This window comes from Triturus cristatus, chromosome 9, assembly GCF_964204655.1.
Source record: "Triturus cristatus chromosome 9, aTriCri1.1, whole genome shotgun sequence".
NCBI classification, from domain to species: Eukaryota; Metazoa; Chordata; class Amphibia; order Caudata; family Salamandridae; genus Triturus; species Triturus cristatus.
In genome coordinates this window covers 793,893,613-793,919,791 of record NC_140592.1, presented here as the reverse complement: position 1 = coordinate 793,919,791, position 26,179 = coordinate 793,893,613, and the positions used below count along the sequence as shown (strand labels likewise).

The window sequence follows — 26,179 nt, the reverse complement described above, 5'->3', positions numbered from 1 at the left end:
GCCTTCTCGGGCTGACAATAACAGTCATGCGCACTTTGCATGTTCTGCACCCAGGCTGCATTACAGCCTGGGCGCAGAACATGTTAGGCCCCATTCTCTGTCTGTGAGCCGAACTACAGAGTTCAGACCAATCACAACACTGGGTGCTTCCTGGTTCCTGCTTCCGAGGAGTGCGTGGTGGCGGCGAGCGGACTGAGAAGCGACAGTCACCTGGGTTGTCGGTCTGAAGGTAAGTGTTTTTTTAAATTATTTATTATCTTAATTTACAACCCCTCTCCTCCTCCCCCTGGCCCGCCACCCCTGGTAAATAGCGGCCACCACTGGGAGGGTGCTGATGAGGGAAGAAACGCAGAGGGTGTGGATGGGTGGGAGAAGCAATGGGTTAGGCTAGTCATTGCATTCACCCATATACACCACACTGTGCAAATGTAAAAAACAAAAAATAAAATAAATTAAATTAAAGTAAAACTAATTTAAAAAGTAGTCACAAAAAGTTTGACATTGCATATACCCATATACATAACATTGCACAAATATAAAACTATAATTAATAGGGGGGAAAAACTACACACATAACTGTAAACATCGCAAACACTGATACAATCTCCTTATAAAAATGTAAACAAAAGTGGGGCACAAACATCGAAAATTACAAACATAAAATTACAATAAATTGCTAATGAAATTAAAAAAAACGTGTACTTCATGAATTGGCCCAAACGTAAGCTCGGAATAAACCAGACATACTCCAGAAATTCAGGAGTAAACTAGGATCACAACACAAGTAAATCACACCTACACACAAAATGTTTGTGAATCTTATTGTTGAGGAACTGCCTTAAAGTGTCTGTGCAAAGGAGGTTACAAATACCCTAAACATTCTCCCAACATCTGGGTATAGGCATACCTGTGAGTATTGGAAGAAATGTCTCAATTTCAACGAGGGATTCCCAGATTACAACTCAATAAACTAAAGGTTGTCTCTATATAGGAGACATGCAGTCGTGTAGGTTTGGTAATAAATGGCCGCGAGCTTGAGGTGAGCAATTCTCTCTAAATAACCGTGCATGAGAGCATGTCTTATTTTAGTAAGAGACAAAGAAAGACTATCTTAGTATATCTCAAGCAAAACAATTCAAACAAATCATTGTGCTCAAATTGTAGTTCCAAACAAATGTGAAGGACAACCACCTCATTTAAAATAATGGGGTGACACAGCTTCAGATTAGAAGATGGTGCATGATAACTGATGTCAGAAAAGCACTGTCCTGGAGGACTTTTCATTTTGTGTCACATTACTTAAGACTTTTATAAATGTACTAAATTGTAGATACAATTGAGTTACTTGTATTTAATTAATAGAGACCATTGGTTATAGCATTTTTGCTTTCTAAAGTGAAAATTCGTTCTCCTTTTCTGAATTCCAGAACTTTATTAAAAAAAAAAAGATGATAATTAACCTACAGGGAATTTACGAATCCATCTAACCTCTTTAAACTTCCATTGAGATATACAAAGGCAGTCCCTGTACTTTTAAGAAGCAAATTCACAAACAGTAAATAATATTGCTATCAACAAATTGAACTATTAAACCAATTTGTATATCGTAAGCACAGGATACATTGTCTTACATAAATTATAAATGCAGTAAGGCATTAGGCACTTACAATAAAGTCAATAATGCCATTGTAAATTCACTGCACAATAATCTGTGTGTACCTTCTAAACATAAAGAAGGATTCCACTCTCTGCAAATGATGCGAAATAAAGAAGTGCCCTTCACAGTATTCTTAGTCTTGCAGGGCGTTTTATTTCAGATAGTTATTACTTGATCAAATTCGTTTTTTTAATTTACACACCTAAGCACTATTTTTGATAACAAAATGCAGGACCAAAACCTGAACCTTCTGCTCAGCCCTCCTAATGAGTTTCTATTGCAGTTGGACCCAAAGAAGAGGTTATGTGCTTGATGCTAAGTTCAGGTAGGAAATAAAGGTCACAGGTCTGAATACCAGAAGGGAGGATTAAAGCCCTCATTACAAGTAACAGCCGTCACCAGCCGCATTGGAATTATGGATCTGCGGGAATCCTGTGGATCTGTTTAATCTCCGGTTGAAAATTGATGGGAGAATTAGGAATTACCAGTAGAATTGGACATCGAATTACTGATTCTGCCGTTAATGCCTACATTTTCAGTGGAACCTCAAGGTCTAACCCATAATTTCCCTGCCCCAAGTATTGGTAACTCCCAGGGAAGCTAAATACTGGCCATTTTCCTGGGCCATTTATAATGAGGGTGTTAGTGCCTCTTTTGAAGTTGGAAAGGGGGGAAACCCTCCACTTTCTATGGGAAATTCTAAATAAGGAATTGAATCGGCCAATTGAAACTCCTCCATCTGAGGTATGATATTGTGAAGGAAATTCAGCCAGGGGAGTCTACTCTTTATTTAAGAGTTTATTCCAGAAATAGGAAGATTTCAGTTCCATCTAAACTCTAAATGAGGCCCTTACTAGTATGTCCTTTTATAGTTGATAAAATGTTTGATTCGGTTATAATAATTAGATAAAACAAGGACTATGCAAAATGCTCAGCATAATGGTGCTATATAAATCAAATATATTATTATCTTAGCATTTAATACAGAAACATCCAAATGTCTTACAACAAACACATTCATCTCTTACAATTACACAGTGTATAGGCGATGACTACCATGAATATATTTTTATTTTACAGATCAATTGCCTGTTGTTTGATTAAAGACATTGCTATTTAGAAACACAGTTATGCAGTGTGAATAAAGAGGGTGGAGTATATGCCATCTGCCAAAATAAACTTAATATGCAAAACAGTTTGTTTATTTTTAAAGTTGTTAGAAAGCAGAAATGTACTTGGACGACTAATCTATCGTAACCGAAACTTTCAAGATTTATAAATAATTCTCTGTCCAAGTATTATCATATGGTTTTGTAAAGTGCATAGCTACCCTAACAGGGTTTCCCAGCACTAAGCATTTTTGGCATACCGTTGGAGTCTTAACAGTGAGTTATGGTTCCAAAGACCCAGATAGGAGAATAATCGATCACCGTTGCTGGTTCTTAAGCGGTTAATGCAATACAAATTTAGGGGGGCATTTAGACCCTGGTAGATGCCACACTGGCAATGACTGTTTGCCCCGCTTAGAGGTATCTGCATACCTGGCATGGATCTCCGTACTGTAAAGAAATCTCCTGCTGTGACAGCTCCCCTCATGTCACTGCAGGTTTGCACAGTGGGCACCATGTTCAAAAAGTGCCAGTTTGCCAATCTTTTTTGCTAAGATAAATAAATCTTCTAAAGTGGGTGTTTGCATTCGTTAAATACAGTAAAACAAGGCATGATGCACATGGGCCATCTATAGCTTCCCTTCTCATATTTTCATTTCCTCACAGAGTGTATACAGGCAGGGAAAATCTGTGACAGTCACCCCACCCTATATAAAGTGAGGTGGCTGCCACCATGACATGGCGGTCCTGTGGAAGATGTATCTCTGGGTCAGGTGTTCAATGTATAGAGAAAGCTGAGGTTCCCCACTAATCCAGCAATTGCCCCACCTTTAAAAGGGGTAGGGGAACCACAGGTTTTGCGGAGTAGGAGGACTGCAACTTTATGGCATTCTTACCACTCCACCACACTCTAAATTAGGCTCTTTGTCACCGGTTGCTCTTCTGTAAGTAGCATATTGCATATTTCTTCCATATCTAGAAAGTCCTAACAGAATCAAACCAACTGAATGCTACCTTCCAGTGTCCGAAAGTTTCTTAGAATTCCAGTGCTGAACTGTGCACACAGAGATGACAAACTGTGCAAAATCCAAGGCATTAACTTACATCTTCCACAATGCACACTCACGAGCAAGTACGTACACATGCAGTATTACTGACTTTCAAGCCTGGATGTTGTTCTTCATACTCATAATTATCGGCAAACATAAAATTGTCAGACATCGGAAGATTGTCAGACATCAGAAGGCCCCCACTAACTAGGGTGGGGTTTCTTAGGCCATGCCCGACATTTGCTTTCCTGTCAGTGCTACTTTGCACACCATGACAGTATTGGAACAAACAAAAACACAATTGTCCCTCTCCAGGGAAATAGAACTCCAGGTGCATCAGTGAAACTAATTTTTGTTTCCTGAAAACAATTCCCCACTGTAGGTGTTCATCTCAGGAAAACAAAATACAACGCAAACTGGGCTGCAATCGTGCACCGTTCTATGGAAGACAGACCAGCAATACTTCCTTCTGCCAAAACTACTCCTGTCATATCAGCAGGAGCAATGTCAGTATCACAAAGCTGCCCTCTAAGCAAGAAACCCTACATAAGGTCGTATAGCCGCACCTGGATCAGGAGAGGAAGTGCCAACAATTCTTCAGATACTTAATGGCCGGCCGACCACCGAAAGGCTAGATAAATATCTGAATCATTTTCCCCAAAAAATTGTCAATAGACGTTTCTTGGTAATTAAAGGAATCAATCTTTTTAATTCTAATCATTTTATTAAGTTCTTAACATGAGAATGCAAGAAACTGGCCTAGCTTCAAAAACCAAGATGTTCAGACCACATACATGAATGTGTTTTCCTACAGGTTCTTTGCTCCCCTTTGGTAGGAAGGTAAATGATACAGAAGTACATAAATTGAAGGTCCACAAAACGTTTAAGTACAAAATATTAAAGTTACATAAGATTAAAAAAAAAGGATAAGACTGATAGATAAAGTGCTTCAAAAGTAGCGATGTACAAATGTGTATATGTATGTGTGATTTATATGTGAGCAGAGACAATTTCAGATGTGAATCAGAATCTTGTAGCATTTAAAGGCTATATTTTGAGCAATTCATGAGAGTGTGCCCTGATTTAAGGATGCCCTGTTTGGAATATGTGCTTGAAGTTTAGAAGTGTTAGGCCTTCAGTAGTTTTAGCCCACTCCTAAACGTAGAACGTAGATGCAAGAATACTCATGGAAAATTAGTACTGTTTGTAGTTTGACAGCATATCACACTAACGAGCCAGTCAAATATTAGTCAAAATGTTCTACTTTGATGCAAATGGTAATTAGTAAGTATATTCACTGAAAAAAACAGTGGTTAAAGTAAAGTTAGGTGAATTTGTCAGTGTGAACATGTACATATTGAAATTTAAACAAACACAGAAATGCACCAGTTATTGTAAGCAGCACTAACTATGACTTGCGCCTGCCATGCACTGCTTATAACTTCACATATGACATCACTCACGTGTTCTATGATATTATTTATGACATGACTGATGACATCCCAAATTACGTCATTGATGGCATCACTGATTCCTTCATCCAAGCTTCTTTTGTACACATTGCTGTATAAAAGGCTATAGCTTTAGAGCTCTAAATGCAAGTACAAAATACCTCAGAAGAATATGAGCCATGATAAATACCATCACAGAAACAACAGCCTTAGTTTTGTAGAAAGTATGGGTTGTGTACCACATTGACCCTATACTATACACTTCAAAGGTAGCATAGTTCACATTAGCAATCAACCACACATATATGGGAAACCCTCATTGGATACAGTGTTCAATCTGTTAACACCAGTTCAGAGCAAACCAAGTTCATAAAAATACTGAATGTCTCTTGGTATTTGGTTTTTGGTATTTGGTGTTGAATTTATAGGGCGCGCAGCTACCCGCAAGGGGTCTCCCGGCGCCAATAGATTCGTGAAGAACATCAATGAAGTTGTGCGGAAAAAAGCCAGGTTTTTAAGTCCTTGCGGAATTTGATGAGAGATGGTTCCAATTTCAATGTGGACGGGAGAGAGTTCCATAGTTTGGGGGCAATACAGGAAAAGGAACAGCCGCCCATTCTGGCCAGTTTGAAACGAGGGGTCCTAAAATTGCCCTGAGTGGACGATCTGAGAGTACGAGAGGGGGAATAAGGTTGAGCAAGGGCCATGAGATAGCCAGGGGCGCGCCCTTGCTTGATTTTATGCAGAAAACAGAGGGCCTTAAATTTGATTCGGTGAGTAATGCGAAGCCAATGAAGGTCATTGAGAAAAGGGGAGATTGAAGATTTCCACGGAACCTTACAGAGGAGGCGAGCTGCAGAGTTCTGTATCAGCTGAAGTTTTCGCTGCAGCTCCTGAGTGATGCCAAGGTAAAGTACATTGCCATAGTCCAGGCGAGAGGTGACCAAGGCCTGGACCACCTGGCGTCTGGAACCCTCTGGGAGCACCCCTAAGATTTTGCGTAGCCAACCTAAGATGGAAAAACAGGTGGCCGCTACCTTCACCACCTGCTGACGCATGGAGAGAGAGTCATCCACTATAAAACCGAGATTGCGGGCATGAGTCACTGGAACAGGTACGGGACCCATTTCAGCCGGCCAATGTAAAGGACCCCAGAGATGTTTTTGCTTACCTAGGATGAGCACTTCAGTCTTGTCTCCGTTTAATTTCAGGAGATTGGTCTGCATCCAATCCGCGACTCGCCCAAGTCCAAGTTTGAGAATGGAAGGAGAATTAGCAGCAGCAGAGGAGAGGGAGAAGAGATCTGGGTATCATCAGCGTATGAATATAAGGAGAGACCAGAGTCTTCAACGATGGAAGCGAGGGGCTTCACATAGAGGTTAAAAAGCAGTGGGCTCAACGAGGACCCCTGCGGGACCCCGTGAGCTGATGAGCGAACCGAGGAAGAGGAACCAGACGAGACCACCTGAAAGGTGCGATGGTCTAAAAACGAGGACAGCCAATCGAGGGCCGAGCCCGACACCCCTGCAGATCTCAAAACTTTCAACAGAATGGAATGTGAGACCGTATCGAAAGCGGCGCTTAAATCCAAAAGAATAAGCGCCGTAGTCTGGCCGTGATCGAGATGTGAACGAAGGTTCTCAGTGACCCCCAGCAGAGTGGTCTCAGTGGAAAATTGGGCGCGGAAGCCAGATTGGGAAGGATGTAAAAACCCAATGGATTCCACGTGTGAAGTAAGGTGCAGGTTGACATGACGCTCAAGGATCTTAGAGAACGTGGGCAGTAAGGAAATAGGCCGAAAGTTGGCAAACTGTGCCCTAGTATGGATAGCTTTTATCTGTATAAAACTCCCAACAGTCACCGAATCTACATTGAGAAATGAAGTTGATATAAGTAGAGAAGTGAATAATGTAAACAGTATTCACTCTACGGAGAGAATTTATTCTGTATTAGACTATTTGCAGACAGTGAAACTCTCATGACAAATACACTATACAGTAATACAAAGTATCTACTAAGCACAGTGTATACTGTATGTAAAACCTGTTCAAAGAGAGGCTATTCACTTAAAATAACCAAGGTCTGAAGGTGCTAAAGATCATATTACTTGCAGCCTTAAACTGTGGTCTTACAAAAAACCCATCTTCTGAAGCAAAACAAGCACATGTACATAGGTTAGTACCTGGTACACACAGTCTTCTATGTTAAGTAAATATTTTTATGCTAAGACGATTCTGTCTAATAACTCAAAGCTGCTTACAATACTTAGTATGCAGTACGTAGAATTTTTGCCCTGCTGGAAACATTTTCTGCAGTACTAAAAAACATGTATGGAATATAATCAACACATGTCAACTGTCACCTGCACAAAGAGTTACTCTTTAATACAAAGATTTATAACGTGTTCAATACCTCTAAACACCCATGATGCATTAGAAATACATGTGTTTTGTAAACACTTACATCCATTAGCCGGACACAGGCTGTACAAAATTAGGTAAAAGAGTAAATTGTAGTTACCTGCCACTATGTAAACTATAAAACAACTTTACACACTCATTGGATGATGTCATCAGTGATGCCATCAATTATGTTATTTGAGCTGTAATCAGTGACGTCATAACCGATGTCATAGAACATGTCATCAGTGATGTCAGGACCAATAAAACAAGGGGAACCCCTGCGAAGTGAATGTAGGTAGAGATTCAGGGGAAAAGGCAAAATAAATACGAAAAAAGGGTCTCTCCCTATGATTTTCAAAACGTACAATGTATCGTCTTTTAGGTATATCAACACATGGACTAAGACAACAAAAGGAAAATACAGACAATTAAATTCAGAACATTATCGAGAAACTAATTTATAAGTGTTTTATTTTTAAATTAGATCGATTTCGAACAGATGAATTCAGTACATTGACTGATTTGTCATTGATACAAAAAAACTTTCAAAATAACAATGAAAATGCTAAACGGGGTCCCAGACGTACTCAAACACTCGCTGACTTACACATTCATACCGGAATCATTCCACACCATAAACACTAAAATCACACATTCGCATATAAAAGGTGTATATAACCCAAAGAATATTCAATTTATGAACAAAACTCAATATGTACACAAAATCATATGAATATTCAAAATCGTGTTAAGTGACATATGTTCAAATTTGAGGAATTAGGGCTTGGGTGGGCCACATGTAGACGCCGACGCGCGTTTCGGTGAATGCACCGAAATGTTGGTGCCACCTTCCTCAGGGCGAACAGAACCAAAAGTCTTAATATGGGTTTGTGCTGGGACCTGTGAGATCACATACAGGGCAAGAGCAGGATAGCTCAGGTTAGAATCAATCGATGCGTTTGCTTGAAATAATTCTGAAGGGAGAATAGACGCTCTCGGAATCAGAAAAGAGTCCCTTATCAATGGAATTCCGGGTGCGAGAAAATTTGGCTGCCGATCCTGAATGAACAGGGCTTTAAAGGGCCATGGAGAAATAATATGGATACATCTTCGTGAAAGCCACGGGAAGGCTCGTCGTGGTAAAATTAGAACAGGGCTGATAGAGCGCGAGTTGAAACGGTGTACTGTCAATCCAGAGGGCTCCGAGCGGGAAGAAAAAGCCTCAGGTGAAACTGATCGTCCGTGATGTCAGGGCCACTGAAATTATGTGATTGTGCGGCCGCAGAAATGTTTGCATAATTATAGATTTGCAGCAATTACCACATAATCCATCTGCTGCATAGTCTGCAGATTCTAACCAAAGAAATGTTGTTTCTAGCTCGAACTGTGTTGAAGCGCACAGAAAGGCCCTGTGCAAAGCTGGACTGGACAACTTTTTATTGCTTACTGCTATATTTGGGTATTAAAATGGTACTAATGAGGTTCAACCAATGCCCAGACAGAGATACCAAGTCTAAAAATGGTGAAATATTACAAAATATGCCACATTATGCTGTATAATTTGCCTAACTATAACGTTACATTAATCTTTGTTTTTTTCAGTGACTTTCTAAGGTGTTCATTTTCTTTTTTAAAACAGATCCTTTTATCCTTTGTTTTTTTTAGTGAATTTGAAGGGTTTCTAAAAATGAAAATATATTTATAAATACATATAAACTAACTACTTCAATGATGTTTGCACTGAGAATGTTCATCTTCTTAATTTTTGTAACTCGCATATAGAGAAATGTTGCCACATAGTTTTCATAGTCTTTGTATATAATTTTACATAAACTTCATATTTATATTTCAAAAAGAAACTGATCATGTTTTTCATGTGGTGAGTTATTATTTAATGTTAATCTTTAATAATTAAGTCCTTACAGTATGTATATTGTATTAAGTATTTGACAATTGCATGAGTAAAACACACAATTACCTGCGCGGACTACGAGGGGGCTGTAATTCCTGTCCAGTTCTTGTGATCCGCTTGTGAGATTGTGCATTTGGAATTAAGTTCACAACAGGGTATTTTTGTAATTTTGAAGAAATTAAGACATAAGAAGTGTTGTTGAAGGTAGAAAAACTGATGGTGTATTGTTGCATTTCAGATATTGAGGATTACAAACACCTCATGGCAGGCTTTACCACACAAGTCTCGCGGGATATGCACAAGATTGAATGAACACCCATAAAAAATAACCATCTACTCATCACAGTACTTAACTTTTGCTCACTTTTCCTCAAAAACAAGCACCGCAATATGCATTCCTACTACTGGAGTGTATTGAGAACTCATGTACCCCTTTTTACTATTCTCGAACCTGAGAGAGTCCTGCGAGATGATACAAATTAGTTAAAAACAATATACATTTATTTTCTTCACGGTAGTTATCACTTAGACCTCCTCTCTAAACTTAGGGGGGCAGCATGCCTTTCTGCTGTCCCTTTATATACACACACACACGTTAAAAATACACACAAGCAAACCCACATTAACCTGTGATCAACCCTCTGGTAGCACAAAGTAGTCAGGCTTGCATAAAGTTTTTATGTAGCACTTCAAACAGTGATAAAGTGAAAACAAAACAAAAGAAAACTCCGACATCAATTTAGAAAAATAGAGTAAAATGTAATAAATTATTTGAGACCAAACCGACAAAACTCCAATCAGTAGAACTGGAGATATGCAATACCAAACATTTCAGGTAAGTATAGCACCTAAAAGCACAAAGCACCATTCGCTGATATCTGGTCATTTGAGACTGGGTGTGTTAGAAATGGGATTTCTGGTTGGCTAGGGCTTGCGCCTAAGCCAGGCAGAAACCACCACTCCAGTCAGGGCAAGGGAGTTACACACCGAAGATAACCCCTGCTCACCCCCTTGGTAGCTTGGCACGAGCAGTCAGGCTTATCCCAGAGGCAATGTGTAAAGCGTTTGCGCAAAACACACACAGCAGTAACACACTAGGAACACCACAAAAGAAACTCCACACAAGGTTATATAAAACAAATAGCCTTTGTATTATCATATACACATTAGAATCATAACCACACAATATACACTGTGCCAATTCGCACTAGACAATATTCACAGGGGATTATATACAGAACCAGGCCACTCGGGCCACGGTCAGAACCTTTAGAAAGTACTAGAAATACATGTAAAACACAACCAGTAACTATTGGTACCATAATGACCTCAGCATTATCACATTAGCATTAGACACCATCCTAAAATATCATAGCATGACATTAGGCATAAACACATTAGGCCCAAAACCTCATTAGCATAAACACATTATGCATTAGGCCTCACAAGCATAAACACATTATGCAATAACCTCATAACCATGAACACATTCGCGTAAATACCATGGGCATAAATCATATTTGGCAATCATTATAGTAGGCATTAACACATTATGCAGTTTTTGTAGAGCCTGGCGCTCTACCAATGTCACCAAACTGTCCCCAGGCCCGGACTGGGAATCCTCGTCCTTCTCGCGCCGTAGAGCAGCTTGGGGCCACGTAGCAGAGCCCCGGCCGCACCGCTGTGCAGGGCACCTCCTTTCTCGCAGTCAGGCCCCACAGGTGCAGCAGCAACTTTTGAGGCTCTATCTAACAGGCATGTTATTTAAGTCCTGATGATGATCCGCTCATTCTTCAAACGGATCGAAACGCCGTCGACACCCTAATACACCTTATACGCAAAAAACCTTTTTTTCATTCCGCTGTAAAGGTGTTTTGTAGTGATTTGTTCTTGTAACACTGTATATCCTCCTTGTGTAACAAACCGGAAAAGCTTTGCCTGAGCCCCCTGTTGTTCGTTTTCTCCCTTGTTTATGTACGCTACTGGCTAAGTAGGACACAGGATTGTGTCCCATTTTATGTATTGTTTTGTATGACTATATCCTAAACCTACAAGTAAATATCAGACCTCTGTCCGGCTGGACAAGTCCACTAAATATAGCTACGATTGAGTCTATATTCATACCTTTGGTTTCCATTTCACTTTCTGGGTACCACTGTTGTTGAAAACAAGCAACTTTTGACGGAACAACGCGGGGTAGGCTCCTGCTGTTATCCTAGATAACCACAATGCGGGGTGGGATCCCGCTTCCAGCAACATAAAGGCGGGATGGGCTCCCGCCTCAAAACCCGCACAAACGCAGCGTAGGCTCCCGCTTACAGGAGCACAAGACCAGCGGGGTGGGCTGCCGCTTCCTTCCCGCAGCATGAGGAGGAATCCCCACGCCAGGATTCCCTCTGGCAATGCTTCAGCCCAGCGCTGCCTGCAACCAAAGGTTCTCCTATCCTGGAAGAATGAAGGAGATCGTCACAGCGCTCACAAGGTGCTTAAGCCCCCAAAAAGGTTTCCTCCAGGGTCAAGGGACAAAGCTGGGCCCAGGCAAGCCAGCACACATGGCCCTCCAGCAGGGAGGCAGTTCCTTGTGGCGGTTCCTCCAGGGGCCCAGCAGCAACAGGTTACAAACAAGCACAAAAGCAAAACCTTTTCATGGGGTCACAGCACCTATATTTATATTACATTTCTCCTTCGTCTGCGCTGGCACAGGGCTTGGGGGAACCAGTTTCAACTGGTTCTGGGGGGGTGTTGAAGCACTTTACGTACAGTGCTCACACCATCCTTTGTGAGATGGGGGCTCTACTATCAGACACCCCACAGGGGGGCGGAGCCAGCATTCACATGGGCAGGCACAGACCTATTCAGGGTCAGGGGACTTCTCCTCCCACTACTCCAAATGCAGATGTCCCATTCAGCCTAGCGCTGACTCACCCTGCCCCTCCTGGAGCCACACACACATCACCAGCCCCAGTCACTCTAAAGCCAGACATGCAATTCACATCAGGCAGGCAGACACATAGCACACAGAAATGCCAACTTCTAAAAGTGGTATTTCTAAAATAGTTATAATAAATCTGCACACACCATTGCGTAGCATTTAATATCACTATTCCAAATATACCAAACTTGACCACGCTGCTTCTCTCATATCAGGAATTACCACTGAAACACGTATCAGGGAATCCCCAATGCATTTCTATGGGAGTGCAGCCGCACAGTAGTGAGAAACCAAAATGGCTCTTTGTCACTACCAGGACAAGTCACACACTTAAGGTACATGTCCTAACTTTTACCTACAATGCACCCTGCCCATAGGGCTAGCTAGGGCCTACCTTAGGGGTGACTGACATGTAGTCAAAGGGGGGTCGCAGACATGGCACACACTTTAGGTGCCACGTCACAGCGGCAATAACACTGCACGCACAGGCCCTGCAATGGCAGAGGCCTGGGACAGGTTTGAAAGGCTACTTTGGTGGGTGGTGCAATCAGCGCTGCAAGCCCACCAGTAGCATTCAATTTACCAGCCCTGGGTATATGAGATACCACTTTACAAGGGACTGACAGGTAAATTAAATAGGCCAAACAGGTGTAGACAAATCTTTCCATATTTATCACAGAGAGCACACGCACTTTACACTGGACAGCAGTGCCAAAGTGCCCAGAGTCCAAAAACCACCAACACCATCTCAGAAAAAAGGCTAGGAGAAAAGCTAAAAGTTCAGGGATGACCCTGCAAAAAGGGCCAAGTCCAACAGGGTGAAAGTCACATTTTCAGGCTGACCGCAATAGATCGCAGGCCGGATACAGGTACCAGGTTAGCCCCACTATAGGAGTTACCTTCAGAAGTCCACAGTGAAAAGTTCAGTTTGTCCTGCGGGGGGCGCAAGGAGCATGGAAAGCATCTTCACTGGACGTCGCTGTAGCACGAAGAGCAGGCCAGCAGTGCTGGAGATTCTCGTTGGTGGTCACCGTGGGCTGTCGATGCGGATCTTGCGTGGCAGGGTGTCGCTGGCGCTCGCTGTGGCACAAAGAGTCAGGATATACCAAAGCTTCACGTTGGTGGGTGGCACATGTGGAAAGATCTTGGCACAAACGGGCTCATTCACGGTAGCGAAAGAACCCAAAACTTAATTGTTTCTCCTTTCTTTGAAGGCGCCCTCAACTGATGCCACACCAATGGTCCATGACCTGAGGAGCACCGCTTGGGGATCAGGAACTCGATCCAGCAGAAGCTAGCAGGGCTCAGGCTGGTCACGGGGCAGTTCCAGGTAGCAGGTCCAGGCAGCAGGTCAGCAGGACAGATGTAGGGTGGCCTCTGGAGCTTGTTATGTCCTGGTAGCTCAGAGCAGGAGGCCAGTCAGTTGACCCCTGGAGTCACTTCAATTTGGGATGAAGGGTGCAGGTCCAGTCTTCCTTCTTAGCAAGTAGGCAGCAGGCAGCAAGGCAGCAGAGTAGCAAGGCAGCAGACAGGCAGTCCTTCTTGGAGCATAGCAGACCTTCATCTGTAGTATCCACAGGTCTAGAGGTGTACTGAAGAGTTGGGTCTGAGGGTCCTGGTGCTGCTCTGAAGTAGGCGAAGGCTCTGGAGGTTTCCACCCCCAGAGGTGTTTTAAATTTCCTGCCTCCATGCCCTGGCCCCAGCTTGTCTGGGGGCACAAAAGACTAGCGTCTAATCCTTTGTGAGTGTGCTCAGATAGAGGCTTTCTGATGTGTAGTTGTAGTACGTGACTGCTCCGACCCCCATCAGGTCAGAGATGGTCCATCCTGCTAACACCTATCCCCCCTTTGTCTCACTGTCTGGGTGCAATAGACAAAGACCAACTGCCAGGTATGATTAGTCACATGACCCAGGATACAGGTTGCAGGCACCAAATGGTTTGGACAAGAAAATGCCAATTTTCTAAAAGTGGAGCTTTCAGAATTGTGACCTAAAGTCTGACTTTCCTATTAAGGAGGGGTTTAAATTACAATTCTTTAGACACCAAACTCGACATAACTAAATGCTACCAATTGAAATTTAGCACTTATTACATGTAAAGGTATCCCAATGTTATCCTATAGGCGAGGCAGGCCTGCGGTAGTGAAAAATGAATTTAAGAGTTTTTTACTACCAGGAAATGTAAAACTTAAATGCACAAGTCAAGCTTTTAAAATGCACCATACCTTTCCCTTTGTGTTGCTTAGGGCCTACCCTAGGGATGACTTCTATGTATTAAAAAGGAAGGTATAGGTACAGAAAAACGTTTATTTTGCCAGGTCGAAATGGCAGTTTAAAACTGCACACGGGCTTCCATGGCAGGCCTGAGACATGTTTAAAAAGGCTACTTAAGTGGGTGGCACAATCAGTCCTGCTGGCCCACTAGTAGCATTTAATTTATAGGTACTAGAGACTTACACATAAATTAAATGTGCAAATTGGGTGTAAGCCAATTTTACCATCCTTTAGGAGTGAGCACATGCACTTTAGTACTGGTTAACAGTGGTGAAGTGTACAGAGTACTAAGGTCAACAAAATCAAGATCAGCAAACATGGAGGAGTAAGGCACAAAGTTTGTGGGAAGACCACCCCAATGCTCACAGGTCTAACATATAGACCTATATATCAGTGGCAGTCACCATTGTGTAGTTATAGTTAGCACCAGGTTTCCATGGGAAATTGATTTTTTGGTTTACTAACAACTTTGGCACTGCTTTACGAATTTTCACAAAACTTGCCAAAAAAAGATTTATTCACCTCAGCTCCTTTTTGGAAACATTTGAGGTGATCCATCAAGCAGGAACAGAGGAAAAGGGACGTTCCAAAAGGTGTTTTCCCTATGCAATTTCCCATAGAACATTAGACACAGCTACAGTAACATATAGAGTGCAGGATGGGAATACCACAGGCGCAATTGTGTTGTATATATTGTTTGTAATGTATATTATTGTTATGTATTGTCTTTGTTAAAATTGTCTCTCTTTTTTGATTAATTGTATTTTTCCTTTTTGTGTATGTTATGTTATTTATTCTTTATTGTTGAATCATGTACTTTGATTAAATGTACAGCTTCGTCGTTTTTCGAGACTTTTCTTTTTTGGACAAAAATGATAGTTATATGTATTTTTGATAAGTTATGGATATCAATTAATTGAAAAAGATAAATATTTTTGAAAATAAAACAAAATAATGCTATAGTCTAGATTAATGTTACTCTTTTTGTGGGACAGTTTTGCAGTGAATATAATTTAAAGGGGTTTGTTGTTGTTTATTTGATTGGGAATACCACTCAATTCTTGAAGAGGGATTACAAAATTAAAACAAAATTAATTTTGCTCCTTTAACTGTAGTAAAAATTGTTTTTTTTAAACAGTGCAGACCTGCGCTTTTCAATTAAAATCCCCAAGGATGGGAGAGGGCCAGAGGGGTCAGTGCATTCCCATTATTATTATTATTATTTTTTAACATATTGTGACAGGGTGTACCTGTGCGCCCCTTCCCGAGTCACTTATAGGACTAGGATACCCCATCTCCTGGGGCCCTGTGCACTCATGATTGGGGCCCAGGACCCATCAATGGCTCCCGATGTGAGTTGGGGCAAGAAGGGTGGACAGACTCTCCATTGTAATTACAATGGAGACGCAGGCTCGTGAGCCGGCAAACAGCAGTGATGGCCAGGCAAGGAGCCCATTTGGCAGCATGGGTGTGGGCTTCCCGCGCAACCTTAACAGAAACTAAGAGCTCTGTGTACTCCTTGTGGGACCGAAGCCTCCTAAATAACAACAATAGACAGCATTAAACCGCATTGACAAAGAGCAGCAAGAGAAGGCTGCAGCTCTATAATTCACTGCTCCAAAAAAGTCATAATGCTCTGCAAGGCCTTGGTGGTCCATTTCTTCCTACTTGTAGTGCCCTAAGGAGGGGCAACCAAACTAACAAAAGGTGAGGAACATTAACAACTGACAAGAAGGATAAAATGGACAACTTAAAGTTCAATCATGATAGTAAGAAGGAAAGGCGAGTGGGAAGGATGGGCAATTAAATTGCAAAATTAGGAAATCATGCAAGACTGGTCCAAATTGGTCACCAACCTGGGTTCCCTCTTATTAGGCAACTGCCAAAATAAACACAATCCAAAAAATTACACTCTGGGTCTTGTGAGGGAGGTCAAATCTAGCACCAGAAAGTCAAGGGGAGCTATTAGGGCAATCAACAGATTAGGAACCCCATACTACAAGGCAAGAGTTAGCTATGGCCACAAAAATCCATAAACACCTTGTATGAGCCGAAAGGAGAAAACATGAGGAGGCCGAATAGGTCAAAATCTTTGATCTAGCATAGAGGAACAAACAGCAGCAATTCTAGCACTACATTAACAATCTAAATTACACCAAATGTGTTAGGCGCTGTTCAGTTCCAGCAGGCAAATGGGTAGCACATGTCTCGACCCAATAAACTGAGGCACCAGGTAATCAAATGGGCTCCTCATGGACCCATCGCATGATAATGGATACAAAAATGACCATACAAGCAGCAAAGCCAGAACAAGCATTGCTGGACGACCAGGTGGTAACAAAGAAAGATCCGGAAGGAATGGTGCACCAGGTCTCAACGCCCTTCTGAGGTCATTATTTAGAGAAGAACCCCCCTTCTGGGCATCTGTCCTTTCTCCCTTGAATCTAGAGTGCAAAATAAATGAAGATGTTCCAGACTCATGGAGGGACTCCACACTCCAACCGATCTACCTGAAGGGGGACAATACAGGCCCCAAAATCTAAAAGTTAATTGCAATACTAGACATCGAGAGGAAGCATCCTATTACAAGTGTTTGTTGAATGGGTTGTTGAAGAGGGTCTGCTACCATTTTATCGAGCCGGCTCCCGCGAGGGACGACCAACGATAGAGTACATTGTTGCCTTTTCATACCCAGATCAACAAGCAGCTATTCCCATTAGCACACCCATTTTCCTTGCTTGGTCAACTACTCAGCCGCGTTCGATGGTGTGGTACGTAATAAACTCTGGCAGAAGCTGCAAAATTGCAATATACCGAACAAGCTGTCACTTTGCACCAAGGCATGTGTAAACATTAGGTTCTCCAGTAAATTGGCCACTCCAAAAATTCAAACAGATCACGGGCTCAAACAAATCCTTGCCCCTATAATATTTAACTTGTACACAGCTGATTTGGGACTCACACTAACAAGAGCCAATCTGATGACCCCTAGAATAAGACGTAGCAAGATCTTCCTAATGCAATATTCCGATGACCTTGTGTCCTACACCACACAAAGATAGAGCTTCAGAAGGCACTGGATGCATTGAACAAATATAACAAAAAGAATGAACTCAAGGCCTACTCAAGCAAAACCAAAGTGGTAATCTTTGGGAGCTATCCAAAAAAAAGGGCTCAGATGTGGCGGTTCGGATCTCAGAAAATAGAGAGTGACAGGACTTACAACTATGTTGGGACACAGTACAATGACTTGGGAAAACTCACTATACAATCCTCTCTATTGGTTAAATTGGATTTTAAGTTACTATTCTAAAAATGCCACTTTTAGAAAGTTGAAGCTATAAACTAGGACAAACAGTCTTAGACAGAACGTGCACAACCAAATACACTCAGCTGAGTGTATTTGTTGGTTAAACACTCAGCTGAGTGTATTTGGTTGTGCACGTTCTGTCTAAGACTGTTTGTCCTAGTTTATAGCTTCAATTTTGAATAGATGGTTGGGTAGAACCACCTCAGAAGGTGCACACCGGCATTGAGAAGTTTGGGTTCTACTGAGATATTGTGTTTATGATCTATAATTTTGAGTGCATCACAGCTGATTTCAAGTTGATACTTTTAGAAAGTTGGCATTTTTCTGTCTAAACTAAATGTGCTTTTCTACCAGTTTCAAGGATCACATAACTCTGAATGGCTCCAGACATGGGTACAAAGAAGCCTTGGTGTGAGGGGAGTGGGTCTTCCTGACCGGTTGGCTGGGGAGAAGCCATACCCTGCCCTAATTACACTTCACATAGCCCTGCCTGGAGCACACACAAAGAAACCTGGCACCAGGCCTGTACTTGCCTTTTCACCCAATACAGTTTGGAGCTAGGTCCAGGGTATGTGGAAGAACTGACCAGAACCATTTATGGGGGTAGGTCATAGAGTTCCACCACACAAAGGCTAGCTCCAAGAATAAAGGGGTCACTTTCAGAACCTCTCATCAGAAAACTCCTGAACCTGTGGAAGATTCAGAAGGACTATCCTGATATCTGGAGAAGGAAGACTGGACCTGCTTGCCTTGAACCCAGGCTCCCCAGAAGTGACTCCAAGGATTAGTTGACTGATCTCCTGAGACACAACAAGCTTCCAGAGGTCTCCCTGCAAATACCGAGCTAACAAGCACTACCTAGACCTACCTGGACCTGCCTAAGCCCTGCTGCTAGCCTATGCTAGAGTGAATTCTGATCCCCAGGTGGTGCCTCCAGGTCCTGGACCCTTGCCTAGAGTGTACACCTCCTGTCCTTCAGACGAAAACTACAGATGTTTAGGCTCTTCACGACCGCAACAAATTTTATGCTGAAAGACTGTCCTTGACGACCATAAACACAAAGCTCCAGTGAGACCTGCATGTAGTGTCATCACCAACCACACACGACGACTGCCAGTATGGGATTCCAGCAAGACCACCACTTTGCGCCGACAGCCGGTGATGACCACCAACATGAAGCTCCAGGGATGACAGGCACTTTGCCTCAAAAGAGCAACGCGATGCCCAACCTGCTCCACATGCCAACAATGACCTCCTTACATTCCCCACCAGTGCTAACCACAGCTCCTTGTGCACGCTTGAGAAGATAACTGTTAGGGGGGTGCTAGAGATCCCATGGCAAGGTGGCTGCACTTTAGTGCAGCTCAGCCGGCAGTGAGACAAAATTGTTCTCCAGAATCCTACAATCTGGCTGACATGGTCTGCAAAAACAATGAATTTGGTGTGCTGAAGCGTGAGCACGATTTACTGGCGAAATAACTAGACAGATTGCCGGTCTTTGCGGCACAAAAAGGCAGTCAAAAACTGTCTTTGGGGGCCCCAGTAGGGCCCCCATGGGTGCGAGGTCATCGAATGGCGGCCTGGGGGCACCTATGGTGGCCCTGTGTAGATCCCTGCACCTGGTGGCAGGCACCCTGTGGTGCTGGCAACAGGGTGCAGGGATGGACTGCACCCCTCCATTGCACAATGCGGGCATGCATTCCGCCCAGAATGCATTCTCCCAATGTGTGGGATACGATAGCAATCGTACTTGCAGGGCCGTGACTGACGACAGTGGGTGGGTCAGTCACGGTTCCTGACCGATGTCGGACGGACTCAGGTCCGTCCAACATCGGAATCGGCCCCATAGTAGAAATCCCGCACGCCCAGATGCAACCGGTAAGATGGTGGATGCTAGTTGTGAGCAATAACTGCCTGGCTGCAGCGTGTGATCGAGTCCATCGACTGAGCCATGCTGGAGTGCCAGCATGATGACCACAGAATCACAGTAAGCCCCGCTATTTAAGATACAGGCCCAGGGCTCTCGCCGAGGGCACGAGCTGGCATGCCTGTACCTGCTGGGTGATGGACGTGAGGGTGCTACTGTGCAGCGAGGCCGCAGCATGTTACATGTGCCTGCTGGTGAGTGCTGACAGTTAGATTAAGTAAGGGCTACTGGCACTTGAGTGAGAGAGATCATGTATAGCTGTACCAGAGTGCACCTGCAGAGCTAAGATGACGGTGCAAGACCACTTACAGTCAAGCTGCTCAGTAAGACACTGCACAAGAGGCCTGAAGACACGCCGTGCTGACCGGCAAGCCAGAAAGTGAGCCGGGCCCTCTACCCCCTGTGCCACCTTAAACAACCGGACAACGCATGTGGTGAGTGGGGTGATCTTATGCTGCGTGAGGTGCGACTGCATGCTGACATCCCTGAGGCCAATTTGCCATTCACTAAAGGCCCAAGACCTACGGTAATTTTAAAAGGAGAAGCAAGACGCTGGGGTAACCACAGCAGTTCCTCAAACCGGGCCATCACCATTTGGCATTGCAGCGCGTGCAATGTAATTCATTTTATTTATTTATTAATTTACTTAACTCCGTTCAGCCGAATGCCTGGAGCTGTAAGTTGGTCATTAGTGCAAAACAGAAGTTTGCCTCAGTTCTTTTTCAACTACAAGGTGTTGTCTCCCTGAGCCGTCTTCTGGATGTTTTTGCGACCAAGTTGGCTGTTTTAAGTTTGCTGCTGGCCTTAGTGACAGTCGTGTTGATGTACCTGCTGGTCTGTGGAGGGTCAGTACAACAACCAACTTCAAGGCTCCAGTACTAAAGGACAATGCGCCTTTGTAATCAAGGTAATGGATGGTTTCCTGTGCTGTTCTGCTGTCTTGGGAGAGTGTCTCCATTGAGAGGAGTTCCCCAGTGGACCCCCAACGGAAATGGCTATTCACCGAGTGCGAGATGTCATGTGGGAAAATATGTTCGGGGGCAAAAATCGGGCCCCGGTGTTAGACTATGGTGTTTTGCAGTACCACAATAACGTATATTGTGCCACAACCAAAGCGGTTGATTCAAAGAGCAACAAGTGACAGTCTAAGGGATCCTCTGTGTCAGCGCTATAAGCTAACCGTGTTAGTTGGAAAGCGATGCCTCTTCAGAGCACTGTGTCATGTTGCTGTTTTGCGTGTTCCCTCGTTTTAGAGACATTTAAAAGTTAATTTGCCTCCGTGTGTGTGCAGGACTTGAGGATGTCAACTGGTGTTTGCTCGCCCCATTTTTGCTTGATTGCAGATGGAGGCGGACGTTTCGTTTGCTCAACGGGTGTTTGCTTTGGGAAGTTACTCGAGGGGCTGTTTATCGCACTTGTGAGCCAACTAGGTGAGACTCTGTTTGTTTTCATTCAAAATTATTTAATGGTTCGTTTTTCCTATGTTGTGGCCGCTAGAGCAACAGTTACTCTCAAGTTTGATTTTGAAGTACTGCTTGCGCCTTACCTTGTAAGTGGAGTCACGTGGAGCAGCTCTGGAGTCTTCCATGACGTTTTCGTTTCATCCTTGTCTTCTATACTGCCTAAGGACGTTTTGATGCAGGAGCGCGCCGTGAACCACTCGGCTTTGCGTCTCCTGTACGTGCCGCCATCTTGCGGTTTGCACTTTCTCTACAGGATGGTGTCTATTCACAAGCCATACCACGCTCATTGTCATTTGCCAACCACGTTTTTGTTCAATACATATTTTTTTTTTTTTTTTGATGACAGTAATGCCGTGATGATATCAGTCTCCACAGTTCACCGGTCAGCTTAGATGTCAGCGCCATCACCAGCGATGCTTAACCGGATTGTTCCTTTTGTGTCTACAGCCATAGTTTCGTTTGGGGGTGAGTTCAAATTTATAAGAGGAGTGGACACTAAAGACACTGTACTTTGTAAAATGGTGCAACTGGTGAGTTTTCTGTTCCTGTCAAGCCAAGAAGTCCTGTCAACCACCTTGTCTTGGAAGTCTGGAGTTAGCATTTTCAGCTTTCATGCTACTTTGAACCTTGGTCTCTACTCCGCAGTTTGGTTTTTATTGTATTTGATAGTTGGTCGCAGTACTTAAAGGATTCTCAGTATCTGCAACTCGGGTTTTATGCATCTGTTTTTCCTAAAGTTGGTTCTGCACAACTATTTGTGATGACTCATATTGTCCGGGTTGATGTATAGTATTGGTGTTTCCGATTTTTGTGTGTCTATGTTTGCTGCATGTTTGTTTTAATCGGGTGTGATAGTCATTTTGTGCTACACCTTGTTAATTGGAATGGGTTTCAGCCCCATCCCCACTTTACTTTGGAGTTTGCATGTTAGCTACATGTTTTTTTCAGTGTTTAGGGGGTACTAGTCCCACCTATGTTGTTGTGTATGGGTTGTAGTCCCATATACTTTGTGTTTAGGGGGTTGTTAGGCCCTCCTATCTTTTTAGTAATGGGTATTACTAAATTTAAGGGGGTGTGAGTTCCACCTTTGTCACGTTAGTGTTGGGTTTAAGTCCCTTCATTTTGTCACGTTAGTGTTGGGTTTAAGTCCCTTCATTTTGTCACGTTAGTGTTGGGTTTAAGTCCCTTCATTTATGTATTAGCTGTTGTGTGTGAGGGTATTTGTCTTTTTATGCCTCACTGTGCTGCAATTCTATTATGTTTGTTGCACTAGTTTGTGGGTTTTAGTCCCATTTCTGTATTCTGCACGTTTGGGTGTTACTCCCTTATATTCAGAGTTTAGGGGGTGTTAGTCCCATCTACGTTTTAGTGATGGGTGACATTCACCCATTGTGTATTTGGTTGGGAGTGATTCTTCCTGTCTGTTTCTGTGGTTTATCGAGTGTTTTTTGTCATTCTTTATTGTGATTCTCTGTGTTGGTTTTCATGAGTATATTGTGTGGTGTTTCCAATCTCCGTTTAGTAGTTTAACGTTTTTTGTTTAACGTTTTTTTGTGTCTCATTAAAGGAGGAGGTTGGTCTTGGTGTGTGAGTTTAATGTTTTATTTTGATTCTTTATATAAGAGGAGGATGGTGATAGTTCATTCTTATTTTTCATTCTTTTCTTATTCTTTTCCTTCCGTTTTATAGTCTGGCTCCCTTTCGTGGTATGTTTGATTCATCTTACCTTTGGGATTTGGACTATTTATCTCCTGTTTATATTTTGTGTTTAGTTACTATGTACTTTTAGTGTTCTTTGTTTTATTGTCAACTGTAAAGAAGGGAGATATTGTAGTATCTTCATGTATGATAAATTGTTCTCCTGTATCTTGTAGTTAGCTGCTCAGCCAGTGTGAGTGTTCTATCTGGAATGATGAGGTGACTGGAATGTTGGTGTGGTGAGAGACAGTTGAGAGGATGGGCTGAGCAGCTAGCAGGCTGCTCCTGGTGGGGCTATACAATGGACTTAACATCTTAATAAATACACTTAAGATATATACTGGCTACGTCTGGTGTGTCACATCTACCTATGGAACCAGGTCACTTCAATAACTAAATACTTATAAGGTCCCAAAAGCGAGACCTATTGGCTATGCCAAGCATCCGTGGGGTCGCGAAGGTTAAAGTGATCGCGATCAAACATCAAAGCAGCCGTCGGGCCGGGAAAGTGAAAGTAATCGCGGTAAAGCGCGGCGCGCGCGCCCGCGCACATGCACTGTAGCTCTAGGCTGGCCTGGTATCACTTTTTGGAGCCCTCTCAATAAGTCTCGCCAGACCAGCGCATGCGCTGGGTCAGACGAGACCTAAACATGTGAGTGTTGTCTTGCACGAGTTCTGTACGTAAGGAACATCCTTGGGGAACACGCTCAACTTCAAATCTCTACTTGTGGACAATCCCGCAAGTGTCTATTGAGTACGCTGTGTCATTTTACAGAAATCACACACTACGCATGAGAAAATCACCTAATTCTCCTTCGACCCACGGTTTGTACAAGCTTTCATTTCATGAAAGGGTTCCCCACAAAGTTAGGTTGCGTTATTTTGCGCTACTTTAGTTGGTCGGGCGTTGACATAACATCTTAGGGGTGTTTGTGCTGTTTCTGCCTTGTTACAAACACTTTATAACAATTATCTGGGTTTGGTGCTATGTGAACTACCGCCATTTAGCATTACACTCGCACCAACTTTCTGTGCAAAAACAACTTTTGCGCGTAAATTTCATTAGCGCTGCTTAGGGTCACGTGAGCACCCACGATAATGCTCAGTAAACATTAGCACAGATCAACTACTTCTGACATGTTTGGTTTTGGAAGCCATTTTCTTTATGCCACATTCACGCGCTCGTTGTTATCTTTCTATACTTTTCCCTCCAAATTCTTAGGTTGTCATACCATACTCAGTCCCCAACTCTTTGTAACAAATGCACAGTAGTTTCCGCAACACCCTCTCTATCCCCATTCCAAGCAGTCTCTCGTTCAATCTTGTCACTTAATTTGTCAACCTAAAAGTATGTAACAGTTTTAATTACGTCTATCAAACAATCCCTAGGAATGTGTACTCTTAAATTTCGAGATCACCTAGCAGTCAAAAATATTCACCTTGAGCAGGACAGTTCTTACCGCGAGTTGAGTCCCCCTGACTGGAATATTGAAAAATCAATTGTTTTCTACATGCGTGCAGAAATGCGCCGAGGTGCGCTTCTGCTGCGCCAGAAGAACTAAGTAAGCTTTCTACAGAACATAAATCACATAGTAATCGGTTGTAAACAACATTCTGGCAGCGCGAAGCCCAGGGGTGCGCTGTCGTGTTCCCTCAGTGCCACAGGCCAGCTTGCTTGTGCTCCACACGGAGGTGATGGGCAGCAAACACAAGGTGACATAACTTCATCCCTGGCACGCGCCCTCCCCAGGGTCTGAACGCACTTACTGTCAGTTGCCATGATTCTGCGGACGGTCCTGCTCCCTGCGCCCCAGTCAGCGTACGAGCCTTCCTCCAGCAGGTGGACCCGGGGGCCGTACGGTCATGTTACACCTCACCACGGTGAGGTGCAGAGGGCTGCACTCAGTGCGTCCACCACGCGGAGGGGGCTACGCCTCCCCGCAGAAGCGCCCCTTCCCTCTCCAGACAGATGTGACTCCCTTTCTTCTTCTTCCTCCTAATATTTCGGCAGCTCGGGCTCGGTAGATGCGCGCGGCGGCAGCATTGTAATGGATGTCCACTCCCCGCGAGCAGGGGTTGGTGATACTGTATTGTGTACACTGCGCCGGGTCCTGCGGGGACGCTGCTGCTGTTGCCGCCGCCGCCCCCTTACCCTCTGTACTGCTGCAACATCCGTCTCTGCAGGGAAAACAGAAACTGCGTTCAGTCTCGACAGTCACCTCTGTGAGCGCCTCGAAGCGCAGTGGTCAAGCGCCTACACGGCTTCTTCCGTAACAGTTCTCAGGTGCTGCTGCAGTTCACGTCCCTGGTGCATCTTTCCCTCTCTGTTTCTGCATAGAACATCTGTGGTCACGTGACTGTGCTCTGAACTGCTGTATAGATTTAAAGACACAGGAGCTGAAACTGATATCTAAAACGCCGCTGCTGTCGGCTGCACAAACGCAAGCCCCAGCTGGTGTGATTGGGATCTGTGACCTCTGGACACACTTAACTAGAAATCGTTCCTGGGGTGAAAATCTGATCCCCAAATCACGGCTAATAGCAGCCAGCAGAGTCCGGTTACTGTCCATGGTGCTGGACCAAGTTGTGGTCTATTCTAATGTTATTTGCATTGGTATGTAGGTGTTTGTGTACCTCAGAGGCGCAACAGCCATTGAGCAGAAAGGGCTTTAGCCCCCCCCCCCCTTCCCCCACCTCAGCCTCCGTGGGCTGGAATGGACTGCCAGGCTGGAGGCCAGCCTCACCTGAAGTATTCCTACGGCCCTCTTTAGTCCCTAAAAGCTTGAAGAAGCTGCGGTTATTTTGCCTTGGTTTGGTTGCCTCCTGCGCCCCACTCCCAACCTGATCAGTCTCCCTGCATGATAACCAACAAAAAAACACTCAATTAAGCTCACATCATATTGTAAAAAGATAATACAGTGATAACATAGAAACTAATGGAGAACAAGTTTGCCTCCTGAAAGTAAATAATAAATATGACATTAGAACAGAAACG

General features: G+C 43.6%; 1 protein-coding gene across 3 annotated transcripts in view; it reads right to left on the bottom strand.

Moving 5' to 3' along the window:
- Nucleotides 1-25,518, bottom strand: part of SYT16 (synaptotagmin 16) — a 601,801-nt gene extending 576,283 nt beyond the window's left edge. For 2 of the 3 annotated variants that reach the window (XM_085626191.1, XM_085626194.1), the window contains exon 1: nt 24,952-25,518. Coding sequence is in view for 1 of the 3 variants with exons in the window: in XM_085626194.1 (XP_085482320.1) it covers nt 24,952-24,964 (13 nt within the window). In the remaining 2 variants the exon portion in view is untranslated. The remainder of the gene's footprint in view (nt 1-24,951) is intronic. The other variant, XM_085626188.1, reaches the window with a different exon arrangement.
- Between the last annotated feature and the right edge of the window lie 661 nt (nt 25,519-26,179).